The 16,601-nt window shown below is 38.8% G+C and overlaps 1 protein-coding gene across 1 annotated transcript in view; it reads right to left on the reverse strand.

Annotated features, from left to right (window-relative positions):
• The window catches only part of LOC307260316 (F-BAR and double SH3 domains protein 2-like), a 38,750-nt gene extending 22,606 nt beyond the window's left edge, over positions 1-16,144 (reverse strand). Inside the window, exons 1-4 of the mRNA XM_080040526.1 lie at positions 15,980-16,144; positions 8,945-9,042; positions 6,254-6,299; positions 826-902 (exon numbers count right to left, since the gene is read on the reverse strand). Of these exons, the coding sequence (XP_079896652.1) occupies positions 826-902; positions 6,254-6,299; positions 8,945-9,042; positions 15,980-16,006 (248 nt within the window). The 5' untranslated portion in view covers positions 16,007-16,144. The remainder of the gene's footprint in view (positions 1-825; positions 903-6,253; positions 6,300-8,944; positions 9,043-15,979) is intronic.
• Between the last annotated feature and the right edge of the window lie 457 nt (positions 16,145-16,601).

Genomic DNA, 16,601 nt, shown 5'->3' on the forward strand with positions numbered 1-16,601 from the left:
AGCCTTTCTTAATAACTTGACGAGGGCTCCGTGTTCTGGAGCTTAGGCAACATCTGGCTTCAGGTTAGATGTGTGTGTTGGTTCCAATTTATTCTAGAAATGTCAAAACGCTCACATTGGAAAACAGTTATTTTCAACAGACTTGGTTGATTATGATTAGGTTTAGCATCTCACGCAGTTGCACAAGAGCTGCGTGTTTTGAAAAGAACAAGTGTTTCCTGAACAAGAAGTTAAAATTGTTTAGACTGTCTGTATTATGAGACAATCACAAACACTGGCACAATTTTAGATGATAATTTATTTGTACGAATGCTGTTTAAATGTTGTTTGTTTGTGGATGTCTGTTTTTTCATTCACCTGAAGGAGAAGCTCATTTTAATCCTGTTGTACATCGTGTAAAGACAATAAAGGTTTCTATTCTATTCTATTCCATAATACGGACTGAAATATATATATATATTTGTATGAGATTCGTAGGAGAAAAAAGATGACTGTAATCCTGGATTTTGAGCAAAATGTTCCAACCTTATTCGGAGCGAGGACGCACATAATGCAATAAGCATTAGATTTGACAGGGGGTGCTTTGTTTTGTTCTGAGGTTATTTAAGAACGATTTGTTCATATGTTGTTAATAGTCTGATTTATGATTCATTTCCTTGTTAAAAACATGCCGAAAATGCATTTTATTTCCTTTACAGTATTCTTTTATTTATAAAATGAAAATAGGGCTGTATCCAAAATCTGTAATAACTTTGGAAACTAATATATTGTAAATAATGAAATAAAGATTTTAACTGTCTTTATTCAACATCTTTTGCCAAGTACCTGTGGTCTGCCTGCTCCTCTGTCAGACTGTCGGGCCATTCCCTCTTTAGATACTGATTGGCCAACTTCTGCAGAGCCTAAAAGAGACACAAAAACATGGATGAACTTTCAACTCTTGACACCAGCTCACGCTTCCTGTGTCTCGTCTTAGGACATGCTCGGTAGACAGTGTGTGGAGCCCCGTGACCTTGTCCCATAAACTACAAGGCAGCCGGAGTATGTAGGACAGGTTAGTCTAGGATCGTGGTGAGATATTCACTGATTTTGACCACAAGCGTTCTCCAGAATCACTGACTCCACCTTTAATGGGATCCACATTTGACCAAATGCAGCCTTCTTTTGCTCAAATATTTTCTAGTTGTAGATATAACATGGAATACCTTAGCAACTCTGCATGGGAGGGGGGGGGGAGGGGGTTGCGAATTTTTTCCAATTCAAGAAAGACAAATATTTAGATAACGATTCACCTTTCACTGATATGAGATACATACACCACACTCATTTAAAAATCCGGTTCAACTTCTTAGAACAAATTCCGTGTGATTCATATTCAACACTACATGGACTCGTTCACCTGTTGGCCAGCGTTTAGAGGTTGGCTAACTCGCTGGTTTTTATACTGACGTGGGCTCATTTTTGGAAGAAAAAATGTGAATTTTATTTAGACCACATGCCCCCCAGGAGATATATTCGGTTCCTGCTCCTCGGGCCAAGAGTGAGGTTAACCTTTGAAGAATCTGAATACACCTCTATGTGTTTGGTATTTCAGATACATTTACTTCACTTGCTGTGAACTGATGAAAATAGTGTGAATGTTAGTAGCATTGTGCAGACAATCATAGTGAGACTGACTTAAAAATATCTTCTGCACATTTGCCAGATTCATAAAAGCTACAGCAAATTGGCTTAATTGAGCTTTTTCATTGTGTAGTGGTTATAAAATGACTTGGTTTTATGTTTAGGCCAAAAGTGTCACATTAAGAGCTGCTGGTTAAGACAAAGAAATCATCACTATAATTATTTGGTTTGTGCCACAGTAAGAAGAACGCAATAAACTTCCTAACACAACTATAAAGACAGGGAAGCCTGGGTGACAAACTGGGATTGAGTGGTTGGAAATGTGTGGAGATTTTACTGGACAAAAAGACATTATTGTGTTTTTAACTTGACTGATTCTAAATTTGTGTTTTGTATCTTTGAAGTTAACCTCACATCCATAGAATGTTAATGAGACAATACTTGTAAAATAAATTACTTTTAAGTTGAGAATCATAGGACTTAAACTGTCTCTCTGACATGTGTCCAGTTTTGTTTGTTACCCAAAAAACCTGTTAAATATTGATCCCGGTCGACTGTTACCAGATATAAGCCGTCTTTCTTTTAAATTGTGCTTAGGGCTCCAACGAGTGCCCATCAAGTAAATGATCCCATCTATCGTTCCTCTGTCCCCTGTTTAAGAGACTGGCCCTGTTATGTGATGCTGAGGCAGGCGGCTATAGGCCAATCGCTCTGAACTCGCTGGTCTTGGGTTCGATCTCGCTGCCAAAACCTTCAAAAAGCCGCACCACAAACACCGCCATTGTGCCGATTCAGATAGAGAGAGAATCGCTGAACTGAGCTAGCCTAGCATAGCGGACACAGCTGATTAGAATAGGAAGAGCCCACACAGAGGAGGACATTTTATCCCTAAACGTGTGATGTGAATAGCAATCGGCTAATGGCTAACGCAGCTTGCAGGTGTAGGAGACCCAGAAAAAGGCGCGTAAAAGAGAAGAGATTTGAAGCCAAAAAAAGGGCTGAATTGTTCCTGACACACTCTCTCTGACCCACTTTGATTCAACCGTTGGCAGCAGCAGGCGTCTAACTGATCAAATAACTAACGGGCAGCTCGACCCCAGACACACAGAACACCTCTCAGACCAGGGCACACAATGGAGACATCTGACTCTTTTTAGACCTGCTGGAATTAACCGTTATTCTAATTATCGATTGAATGTGACAAATTATTTTCTTTATAAAAAAAAAGGTAGAAGATATTACATCTGACATCTTCAGATCGTTTTCTATTGTCCAATCGATGATAAAAATGACAGACGAAAGCAGATAACATACACATTTTGAAAGCTGTTATTTGCAAATGTGTTGGCATTTTAGCTTGAAAACTTACTTTAACAATTAAATGGTTATTGAAATATCTGGTGCTTCATTTTCAGTGATCTAATCAACTCATTTTTCATCTCCAATCAACTAATCACATGCCCCCCCCCCCCCCTTTATATATATAAGAAAAAAAGTCAAAATAGTTGTCGATTAATTCTCTGCGGCTCAACCATGGATTCTTATGATAAGATGACTCTGTTGCTCTAACACGTAGGCATTGGGAGGACAGAACAGTGCTGCATTGCTCCCTTCTGACACAATCCAACTTTCAAAACAACGGCATAACTTGGGCATGCATATCCAATAAAACACACATGCACCGGGTTACAACAGACAGCCCGAAGGTGGATCTTGACCCTCCACATGTCTTCATTTGATTATTAACATTCCCATTCTCACTACATTAATACCAGTTAAAGACATAGTTTAATAAACGCTTTTTCCAGCCCTGAAAAATGCAGCATCTTTTGCATACCATTCTTTTGTCTACTCTCTTACTAGTCGGCTTATAAACTCGCTGATAACTGCATTGATGTCACAGATGCCAAACACATGCTCACAATTTTAAATGGCCTATGTAGCCAATCAGGAAGTAGTCAAGGAGAGTATGTGTGTACCAAAAAATGTTTAGCCCCCCCAAAAAAACTCACTTTTTAGCTCTCAGATAATAGCTGGATCAATGTGATAATGGCCAATACATTACTCTCTAAGGGTCTTTCTCTATGCAACGTTTAGTGTATTTAAAGTGATAGTTCTACCTCTCTGTCCTTGTTCAGAGACAATGTAAATCTTTAATGCAAGGTGACAAGGTGACACGGACACAGCCAAACAGTTTAAATAATGTACAAACCGGTCTCAGGGATATTTTAACCACAGGTGTCCAGGTTTGACCTTTAAGCTTCTTTTACGATCTACATGCAAGTCGTGCATAAATTTTGAGTCGCCATAATCATTTTAAAAAGGACCCCAAAAGTAAATTTTAGATTAATAAATTGTACTTAATGTTGTGTATTTAACCTCAACCCAAAGCGCTTTACATTGTTTTGTAGACATTCATCCAATCACACACATTCATACACTAGTAGCAGCAGTTACCACGCAGGGTGCAAGCTAACTATCGGGAGCAATTTAGGGCTCAGTGTCTTGCCCAGGGACACTTGGACATGTGGCGGCCGGCGGGGAGACGGGGGATCCAACCACCGACCCTGCAACCCAGTGGACGACCGCCCTACCCACTTCTCCATAGCCGCCCGTACACAGTATGTAAAACCTACTACAGTAATATCAAACCAAGCTCACTACAGGTTGCAAGGGATCTTTGGACAGCAGCCACGATGGAAATCAGACACTGTAACGGCTCTAACTGTATAAAACAGTCCCATAAAAATCTGTGCCAGAAATTCATCCAGATCATTGGTGTTTTAAGTAATAGATCAGCAAAGGGACTTTTTGAAAGTCAAACGTCAACTGATCCAGCAAAAATTTGGCCCAACTCTTTAATGAGTGAAGCATGGCCGGCATCATGTGATTTATTAAATTAAACTCAATTAAAGCTCATAAGACCATTAGAGTAACTGGCTGAAGCATCTGAGTAATTAACATTTTCAGCATTTTGTTCTCTCTTTCAACAAAATCCAAGATGGTTGTATAGGAAAAATATACAGACGCAAACAGACAAGGGTTAGTCAAATAAACACCTACATGTACATTTTGGACCTTTTATTTATACTAGTAGGAAAGAAGACTTGTTATGGAAGCTAAAGAGCAAAAAATCTCGACCAGTTCTTAAAAAAATATATAATAATTGCCTGCAGTGTCTTGCTTTAAAAGGTGGAGTCAGTGATTTTGGAGAATGCTTGTTGTCAAAATAACTTTGTCAAAATCTCCTGCCAAAAAATCTGGTGTTAGTACACAGCCTAGGCTCTGTTAATACGCATGTTGCTGGCTTTGCCGGGCCCCCTTTGATTACATACCAGTTTACAGAGCCTATAGGCTGTGTAATAACACCAGATTTTTTTTCAGCGCACACACAGGTAGCGGTCCGGATTGTGAGATCACTGATTTTGACAAGAAGATATCTCCAGAATCGCTGACTACGCCTTTAAGGACAGACCTTACACCCCCCCCCCCTCCCAGTCCTTCTTCTCTGCACCGTCTTTATGGAACACCAGACACACACACACACACACACACACACACACACACACACACACACACACACACACACACACACACACACACACACACACACACACACACACACACACACACACACACACACACACACACACACACACACACACACACACACACACACACACAGAGGAGCAAATAGACGTGTAAAGCGGCTGGATATGTACAGACGGGCCCCCTCTCTTCACAGTGATGGGGGACATTCCTCACCGAGCTGCTAAACCCAGAACACGGGCAGAGCAAAGAGGCAAAGGGGCATTTTATCAGGAGAGTCAGTTGACATCTCCAGGAAACTGTGGGCAAAAACAACACGGTGAGAAGGAAACGGGGCTGTGGAGCACTACACTGTGAACATGAGAAAGTTAGGAAAACTCACATTTTCAAGGGAACAGTTTTGGCAATAGATTTTTCAGTGTTGATGCCAACTAGAAGTCTTGTTTTAAAGAGAACTGCTAAAATTTGAGCCGACTAATTATCTTTTGTTGAGATAAATCATCATTCATATGTAATGTGACTTCAAGTTTTGAGTTCTACACACTAAGGATGACTTTCAAAAAGTAGTTATTCGGAAGGTTTTTCAGACAATTTTAACACTGTTAAATGTTTGAATCAACATTTTGACCCACTTGGTTTTGTTTGTTATCTGCATGACAGGGAATTACTTTTCTGAGTATGTAGAACTAAAAAAAGATACATTTTCTGAATGATAAGTCATCTCAAAAAAACATAATTAGTTGGCTCAAATGTAGGCAGTTTTCTAGCATCAAAACTCAAATCTATTGAAGACAGTTGCCTTGAAAATGTTGATTTAACCTCACTTTTTTCATTTTACAGTGTTGTGGTGTTTTTTTCCTCTGCGGCCTGTTTACCATTCATGAGTTATCTGACCACATGAGAACAAAGAGTTTTCTTAGGGGCCACATTCTCAAAACCCCACTGTCATATGGTGTATAGGGAGGATGGTGTCGTAAAAAAAAAATGCAACTGTATTTTTAGCAACGTAAATGACAAGGCAGAGTAAGGATGACTTTGAACTAGCATCAGTAGCAGCGTGAGAGAGTTGAGATTTACATACCTGGGCGTAGTCCCTCTCTACCGCCGCCCGCTTCTGGCTAAACGTCCTAAAGGGAAGAAAGACAGTGAAAGTCAATGAAAATATACATAATAGAGTAATATAATTCTAACAAAAAACTATTTAAACTTTATTTGAACATCAAGATTGAGACTGTAGCTCACACCGGGAAACTGTGTCAAATGGGCATGTTGCTAGCTCAGTTGGCCCCCTTTGATTTCTTTACATTCCAGTTTACAGAGCCTAGGCTGTGTATTAACAAAAAAAATTCACATTACAGACAGGTAGCGTATTATGAGGAGATATTCACTGATTTTGACAAAAAGTGATTTTGACAACAAGTGATTTTGACAACAAGCATTCCCCAAAATCGCTGACTCCACCTTTAATTGCACCGCCCTAGGGCTCCTTAGCTGAAGCACTTGCTTTTAATGCCTTTCCTATGATGGCTCCCCCTCGACATTCTCACCAGATCCACTATCTTACAGCCCGGCAAAAATGTTATAAATAGCTGAAAAATGTTGGCTTGTTTCATAAATACACATACAAAATCAAGAAATGTGCTGAGAAATGCAAGATATGTCTGTAAATATTGGTTTTAAACTGGCGATCGGCTGTTTTAAGGGTTGATTTACAACAGCAGGAACAAAGCTAACAATAACTCGAGTTAAATTTATACTGAAGTCTATGAGAAGAACAAGAAGAAAGGGTCAGTGCCCTGGGAAACAAAACTTGACTGCAGCAGAACCCTCGTTAAGTCATTAAACATGTCGAGACTTGACTGTGGTATACTCCACCTAACTCTAAACAATCTAGCTTCCTGGGAGCTCCCCTCTCTCCCCCTGCCTTCCAAATCACATACTCTTTATTTTTAACTATCCTACATACTACAGCTGACCATAAAATGTATGTAGTTAGCATGCAGTAGGCATAGAATTGGGACAGACTTTTACTTATTTATCTCTTCATCACATTGCTCCTTGATCTTGCCTCTTGCTTACATATCCGTTGCATCGCTTGTTGTTTTCACTCAGTCGATGTGACGTAAGTAAAAAGCATGCTGATTTCCAAACTAAAAAATGCCAACCAGATGTAGTAGGGCATCCGGGTATTTTTAAATATACTACATACGACCACATGTATTGCGTCATTCTAAATCTTTTTCTACCATTCTAAATAGCAAGGAAGTAATGGGATTGGAACGCAGCCTTCCTTTCCTCTTCTAGGCAATTCTAAGGCCAATTCTCTTCCACCGACCCCCCCCCCCCCCTCCCTCACACACACACACACACACACACACACACACACACACTAACTTCCTGTGATTTTCCCCAAACAAACCTTTTGCTGACGCGCTGAGGCAATTTCCAGTTTGCTGAATCATTTCTCTTCCCAAAGATCAGGGAGTGACCCTTTGGGAATTTCAAATACCGGTCAAGTTTCCAGAAATTCCAGAATTATGTAACTAAGAACATTTACTCAAGTACTGTACTCAAGGACAGGTTTGAGGCACTTGCACTTCGTTTTAAACTCTTACTCCACTACAATTCAGTGGGAAATATTGTACTTTTTGCTCCACTACATTTATCTGATCACTTAAGTTACTAGTTATTTTACGAATTAAGATTTTAGCACACAAAAAATATGAAGAGCTTATACAATACTGATCCTCACGACCCAATACCTGTCTGTACTGTGTGTGAGCTGAAATAAAAAAAATCCAGTGTTTTAACACAGCCTAGGCTCTATAAACGGGCATGCTGCTAGCTACAGTGTGCCTGCTTAGTTTACACACACCCATTCACAGAACCTAGGCTGTGTATTAACACCGGATTTTTCTTCAGCAGAAACACAGTACGGACAGGTATTACAGAGATATTCACTGATTTCGACAACAACTTTTCTCTGTCAACAAGGCAAGCGTTCTCCAGAATCGCTGACTCCACCTTTAAGTAGAAGAAAGAATCTGTATATTTTGTCCACCGCAGCGAGTTCCACATTGTTTCCGGCAGAATAATGTTAGGCTGCCTCCCAGGGCGAGTGATTTAGGGCAGAGCAACATCTGGCAGCTCTCTGTGACCTGAACACACAGCTGTTTGAAGCTTCAGAGCTTTGCCACTAACCACAGACAGACAGGAAGCGGGGAGACACTCAACCCAACACCAACGCTCAACACACTACCACATAACCTTTGGCTTTCAACCTTTTTTTTTTTACAAAATGCCTGTCACGCTTTTGAAGACAGGGATAAAGGATAAAGGTGTGTGTGTGTGTGTGTGTGTGTGTGTGTGTGTTTTTCAAAAACAGTGAATATCTCCTCACGATCCACTGTACGTACTGTGTGTGCGCTGCAAAGAAGAAGGTGTGAATACACAGCCTAGGTTATGTAAACAACGGGTATGTAAAAAAGGAGGCCCACCTTAGTTTGATTTTGACAACAAGTGTTCTCATATTATTTGCGATATCCAGCCAGGACTTCCTGTAATTGGTTTGAATATACTAACTTGAACTTGAAAGTTTGAACCAATGCTTTCACACCGGACACTAACCGAACCATGGTTTAATTCAAACTGAGACCACCTCTGTTAGTAGGACCAATAATAGAATAAAAGGCCTTAACCTTTTTCACACCCGTAAATTTGGTCAAAAAGCCAAGCAAGGCAGGAGGTGTAAAAGCGCCTTTACGTAGCTCACCTGAGGTCCTCCAATAGGTCACATTCTGTCTGGTGTTTGATCTGTAATCTGTTCAGCTGCTCTGCGTGAGTGTGTTTCAGCTCCTGGGTCACCCGGACCTGAAGAGGGGAGAAGAAGAGACGCTTCGTTAGATAAAGAATGCTCAAATTTTGAGGTTGCTGCTCCGTGGCGTAGTGGGTAGAGCGTGCGTGCACCATATTGGCTCAGTCCTTGTCGCAGTGGTTGCAGGTTCAAATCCGACCCATGGACATTTACTGCATGTCATCCCCCCCTCTCTTTCTCTCTCTCTCTCTCTCCCCCCATTTCAACTCTGCACTCTCTTATCTTTAACTGTGTAATGTAGGTTAAAACACAGAAAAATATATATAAAAAAAAACTAATAAAATATATAGCAATAAGCAATAGAGGTTGAATATGTTCAATTAGAAAAAAATTGGGATATGAAATACTGATTGATGTTAAGGTCCTGTGTTTCGGTATAATAAGTTGTGATAAATAAAAAAGTTACAGGTATCTGTGTGTAAAATATTGCATATCGCCTGTAAGAAAGCGATTGAAAATAACTGATACTATCTATAATCTGAGCCTCCAAGCCTTGAGGGTGGAGAATGCTTGTTGTCAAAATCACTTCTTGTCAAAATCAGTCAATATCTCCTCACGATCTGCGACCTGTCCCTAGGCGGTGTATAAACAGTAAACACACTAGATTTTCAGCGCACATACAGTACAGACAGGTATCAGATTGTGAGGAGATATTCACCGATTTCGACAAAGTGATTTTGACAGCAAGAAAATCGGAGCCTCGCTCTGGTTGGTCAAAGTGTACAGCTCATGTTAACATTGACCAATCAGAAATCATATACCCCAGCTTTAAATGAAACTCTCTCTTTTCGACAAAACATTTTCTAGACTTTGAAATCCAAGTCTTTTCACAGAATATTTCCCATGTGTAAACCAGAAACTCCAGAGGCCGGTGTGTGTTGATTCAGCTGAGCTCACAATCACAATCAACGGTTCAAAGTGAAAATGAGCTTCAGTCATTATCAGCCGACAGCAGCTCTGGTCAGGTGAGAATCGGTCTCTACGGGTTTCTAATTGGCCGTTACATAAGTGATGAAGTGCATTGACCAGGTCTCATTACCGATAGCAAGCCGAGTGTTGTTTTTCCTTCCTTATTTAAAGCTATGGTGCGTAACATCTTCTGTCGCTCACATGAGGAATTCTGAGTAATTACAACAACACTGTCAGCATATCTACAAGGGGTAATCGCCCATGGATTTTATACCTTCTGCTGTACGTCCAGGTTTTTTTTCTTAGCAGTAGAATCAACAACTGAAACATTTTGTGGGACATTTCTGAGCTCCTGCACCAGTGTCGGTTGGTGGCACCAGTTTGTAAACGCTGCCATACTGAGAAATACAGAGAGAGTTTTGTGGAGCTGATAAGGCTTGATCAACTTTGTGTCATCTCGTTTGGCTATTGCTGGACTGTAACTGACATTCATGAAAAAGTTACGCACTATAGCTTTTAACTGTGAATCAGAGTAAAGTGCAGTAATCGCAACTAAAATAAGGATTTAAACATTAAGCTTATAGGCCTACATTTTCCATTTGTCATTCTAAAAGCAAAAACGTTGAATATTGTCTTGTTTCAACATCTCAAATGTAACGATGTAATGTTGTTCTTAGTTATTTATTAAAGAAAATATAAATATCTTTTGACTGTTGGTCAGATAACACAAACTACTTCCTCAATAAATCACCATGGGCAATTGGGAATGACTTATCAGAAGATTGGTTGATAATGAAAATAACCTTGTGTTGCAGGCCCACATTTCATACTGGTAAATATGTTCTTGTTTACAACAAAAAAAAACAATCATAGCCTAAATCAAGACACCTACTGCTTAAAAAAACACTTTTCCAATGAGTCAGCCAAGACATGGGTTACATTTCTGTGATTTTTAAGTAGGATCACTCAAATCAAAATCAACCAAATATTGTTTCTCTGGTGCAAAATTATAATTTATAACTATGGTGACATTTCATAATGACGAAGCAAAAAGGCTGGTAACTTAGTAAGACCTAAATACATCTTAAAAAGTAATAAATATACGGTTGCAAAAAGTATTGGGACATCCGTAAACAGCTGAGCACAGTAGTTTATAGAAATCTTAGTCAAACATGGAGTAAATGGTGCATCTGTTGGGACTATTTGCAGCAGCGGATGAATCCACATTTTATTCTCTAGTGAGTATGTGGGGCAGCAGGTCGATGTTTATTGAGTTAAAATAAACTACAGTGTGTGTGTGTGTGTGTGTGTGTGTGTGTGTGTGTGTGTGTGTGTGTGTGTGTGTGTGTGTGTGTGTGTGTGTGTGTGTGTGCATGTGTGTGTGTTCATGGTGACGAAGGAATATGTCACCCGCGGCAACAGTGTGGCTGACAGATGTGTTTATTAGTTTTTGATCAACAATGCAGCTCTATGGCGCAGAGAAATGAACATGTAAAATGAATTTGACAAAAACGTTGAGATAGATAGATAGATAGATAGATAGATAGATAGATAGATAGATAGATAGATAGATAGATAGATAGATAGATAGATAGATAGATAGATAGATAGATAGATAGATAGATAGATAGATAGATAGATAGATAGATAGATAGATAGATAGATAGATAGATAGATAGATAGATAGAATAAACGTATCCTTAAACAGCAGTTGTGATACCAACAGTCACTTGAGCTGATACCTGCGTAACGAGACCTTTGACTGGTCCATGTTGCCTTAACTCAGAACTAATGTGATTTAGTTTTAATCTTTATTAATCCCACCTAAACAGCTTGCTACCTACCTGGCGATAATCTCATGAGAATAAGACACAATACCAAAGTGTCTTCAGCAGCTATTGTAAACACTACACAGGTAGAAAATATGCAGCTATTGTAAACACTAGACAGGTAGATAGTATGCAATTAGTTTTAGTTTTTTCATTGGGAGTCCGGTGCGTTATTTTGTATTTTGAAACACTAATAATGAATAATAATAATAATGGATTGGATTTATATAGCGTTTTTCAAGGTACTCAAAGCGCTTTACAGGGTTCCAGGTTCCATTCGTTCACACACAGTCACACCGGTGGTGGTAAACTACGAGAGTAGCCACAGCTGCCTGGGGCAGACTGACTACACAGGTCTAGCACATCTATTCACCATTTTCTTCAAATTAATATTTCAATTCTTGGTAGCACAGGAAATCAAGTTACTGGAGCTTTCTGAAATCTAACATGTAATCAATTAATTTTTCTACTTAATAGTCAAATGGCAATGTGTTTATTAAAGGTGCTGTAAGCGGAATGGTTCTTTTAGCTAACTTCCTGTCAGTTACTGCAGTTAGCAGTCCCCTCGCTCGTCCCTATGTCACCACATTAATGCACTGCGGTCTTCAAGCAGCAAGTTATCTAGCATCATCTCAGATCCATAAGTGTGATAAAACATGATAAAAACCATCAAATCAGACATTGGGAAGGATTTTTACCTGCTCCGCCATTGTAGGCGCATACACATTCACCCATCTGTTGCTCTGGCGTGCACTAGCAGTGAGACCATGGAGTGTATATATTATATATATGAGTGAGACGAGTGTCGGTTTGTAGCGTTCTCTCTTCTGATTGGATAAAAATTTTGGGATACTCCAATAAGTTTATTTGCCGATTACATACAAAGCAGCTGACTGAGAGATCGGCTTTATGAAACGCGCACATTATGTAAGTGATCACTGTATGAATAAAGAGCGATTTAACACTTATATTAACATAAATAAACCGCTTACTTCACCTTTAAATTGAGAATTAAACACTTACTTGAATCGAACATTTCTTAATGTAAAACTGAAAATTATTCACTATTTGAGCTTCTTAAATGTGAGGATTTGCTGCCTTTTTGTTTAATTTTTATATAGTATATGAAATAGTTTTAGGTTTTGTACTTTTGTATCATAAAACAAGCCGTTTGATTATCATCTTTCCTGGGCTTTATTTGACTTTTTTCTGATATTTACAATCAAATCCACAATAAAAAATTATCAAGAATTGCTACCCCAATAAAGTGGCTGGGTGAACTTTTTAGTGAATACTACAATCCTGATTTAAATTTGAGGGCACGGGGCGCTCCGGTGGCGTAGTGGATAGAGAGCGTACCATATTGGCTCCGGCCTTCCTTGCAGTGGTCGCGGGTTCAAATCCGACCTGTGGACCTTTACTGCAGGTCTTCCCCCTCTCCCCCCATTTCAACTCCGTACTATCTAATAAAAAGCTTGAAAATGCCAAAAAAAAGTATCTTTAAATTTGAGGGCATAGTGGCACATTTAGTGGCTGACTGTCAGTATAACACTTCCAAGCGACACCGAAATGTAACTATACCCAATCAGTGTAATATAGGCTATATAGAAGGATTACCATTAAGGGACCTAAATCAAAAAGTCAAATAACCTGTGTAATGAGACCTTTGACTAGTCCACGTTGCCTTAACTCAGAACTAATGTGATTTAGTTTTAATCTTTATTAATCCCACCTAAACAGCTTGCTACCTACCTGGCGATAATCTCATGAGAATAAGACACAATACCAAAGTGTCTTCAGCAGCTATTGTAAACACTACACAGGTAGAACATATGCACCTATACTTTTTGTTTTATCATTGGGAGTCTGGTGCGTTATTTTGTATTTTGAAACACTACACACAGGTCATCTAATCACCATTTTCTTCTAATGAATATTTCAATTCTTAGCATCACAGGAAATCAAGTTACTGGAGCTTGCTGAAATCTAACGTGTACTCAATTAATTCTACTTAATAGTCAAATCTGGTAATGTGTTTCTTTTTTTATATATATATATATATTGGCATGTTTATGCTTTATTGTTAGTGTAGAGACAGAGTTGAAATGGGGCAGAGAGGGGAGTGACATGCAGAGAGCGACCGCGGGCTGGAATCGAACCCGGGTCCGCTGCTGGCCGAGGCCCATGGGGGGGACGCCCTACCAACTGAGCTAAGGGCACCCCCTAAATGTGTTTATTAAGTTGAGAATTAAACAATTACTTGAATCGAACATTTCTTGTCGTAAAACTGAAACATATTTCACTATTTGAGCTTCTTAAATGTGAGGATTTGCTGCTTTTTGTCTAATTTTGTATAGTGAATTAAATATTTGTAGGTTTTGGACGTTTGTTAGATAAAATCATCTTTCCTGGGCTTTATTTGACTTTTTTTTTGATATTTACAATCAAATCCATAATAAAAAATAATCAAGAGTTGCTACCCCAAATAAAGTGGCTGAGTGAACTTTTTAGTGAATACTACAATCCTGATTTAAATTTGAGGGCATAGTGGCACATTTAGTGGCTGACTCAGTATAACACTTCCAAGAGACACCGAAATGTAACTATACCCAATCAGTGTAATATAGGCTATATAGAAGGATTACCATTAAGGCACCTAAATCAAAAAGTCAAATAACTGGCAGCTAATAGACTAAGTTAACTATTAAAGTCCTAATTCTTTAATATCACAATCTAGAAAGTGAAACAAATGGTTATCCGGCAAGCAGCACCTCTAGCCAGGTTAGAGTCGACTGGCCAGTCACCAGATCACATTCCTGATAACTGGGAATGTAGTCAGCAGGAAAACAGCTTTTTCCTCTTCCTTTACGTCCCATTATGAGTCAGATAAGAGCGCAATGATCACAAGTCAAATGGAGTGGATGTTATGCTGTACTTAACTAGGCAGTTTACCGTTATATACAGTGTATAGCATTTAGATCTTTTACATTTTGATGTCGTATAACAAGCACACTTTAAATAGATAGTTGTTGAGTAACCGTACATAAAATCTAGTTTTGATTAGAAACATATAGTCAGAGTGCTGGCTTTAACTTCAAAATAGTCTCAAAAAGCTATGGATATAAGTTTGACAAAATGTCAAAAGACAAAAGATTATGATAGTTGACAATCCCAAACAGTCCACATAGGTTTTCCATTAGACATAAAAAAGCAAAAAACGGATTTAATTTGATTGCAGTTAAAACTTACTGGGGTAGAAATGGTCAACTGTGTGTGTGCTGCTGGGCCATGTTTTTGAAATATGATCCCACATGAATTATTTTTTTCTGCACAGAACCAGACTTTGCTGAGATTTCTGTTTTTACGTCTATTTCTAAAACTAAAAAAGTTTAAAACTCCGAATTTACCCAGAAACTGGGTGGAGTAATTTTAACATAAGATGTAAATACACTTTGACATTAAATTCTGTTTTTCTTGTGTTATACAAGACAAAAAAATGAACCAAACTAAATAGAAAAATACGTTAATTTACAGTTTCATTGCTCAAACACATACTTCAATGACTGAACATAACGTAAATTAGGACTTTTTGAATACATGTGCATCCACTTTCAACATCGGCATGGATACAAATGGCAAACAGCATTTAAGTTGGATACAATTTAAAGTGTTTATCCTGATCTTACTGCTCTAAACTGGCAAAGCCGCGGATGGTAGTAGGTACCAAAGTGATAGTTGCTCGCACTTCAGAGTTGTTTGGCAAATCACTTGTAGCGCCGATTTAACACAACACATCTGTAATGTCATTCTCTAAAATATGGGAAGTTTTCGATGCGGTATGCGCTTATACGATGATAAATGATGTGTATTTTGTTATATTTTTAATGGGTTTTCGCAGTAACGTCTCTACATTCGAGAGGGAACGTTGCACGTTAACGGGCTATTCTATGCTCCCTAGAAAAAAAATTGTGGCACATGGGACTTATTTTTTCAAGTTTTCTTCCTTAAAGAAACAGCGTAAGCAAATTCAACTTGTTAGGTAACAAACTAGTAGACATTTTGAATGTAAGAAAAAAGGTTTTAAGTTTGTCGTTTAAGCCAAGCGACCAGCAACAAAGCATACATTTCAAAAACCATTAAATATGCACCAGTTCGTCGAGAAACGCTTCCACACAAGTACAAGAAAAAAGCTCACCTTTCTCGGTGGGGGTTGCACTTGCATCCTTATTTCTTGACATAAAAACGACACAAAAACAGACTCAAAAGTTTATCTGGGAAAGTTTTTCGATCAAACTGGGTTATTTTAGCCCTAGCCTGGGGGTCAAGCGGCCATAGCGGGTCCTGTAAGTAGTTTGGTTGAGTCCCGTTGAAAACAGTGTGGCCCGAGGGAACAGAAAACATATAAGCGTCAAGCTAGCAGCAGTTAAAATGAGACACTTCCGGCTCACGTTTACAAAATAAAACAACAGTCTAAAAGGCCGTACACAACCTCCAAAATAAAAGGGGACTATCCACTTTCAATTACTTGCAGGTAATTGGTGGAACTATTTCAATGTATTCCTTTGATTAAATTGACTGAAATTACCAAATTAAAGAGGTTAACTAACATAGTATTATAACTTTAATCTGTGCTCATGCTAATTTTACACTTTCTTCGTATTGAGAAACAATTTGTTCACCATAAAGCATCTATGAGAGTGAGCCCTCTAGTGGCCATTGTTTAGTATAGGGCTAAAATTGAGGTGGATATGTGCTTTAACATTGACGTTATTACCACTAGACACTCAATTTAGAGTTGAAAAGGCATTCCCACACTC

Source organism: Ammodytes marinus (assembly GCF_949987685.1).
Source record: "Ammodytes marinus genome assembly, chromosome: 14".
NCBI lineage: Eukaryota > Metazoa > Chordata > Actinopteri > Uranoscopiformes > Ammodytidae > Ammodytes > Ammodytes marinus.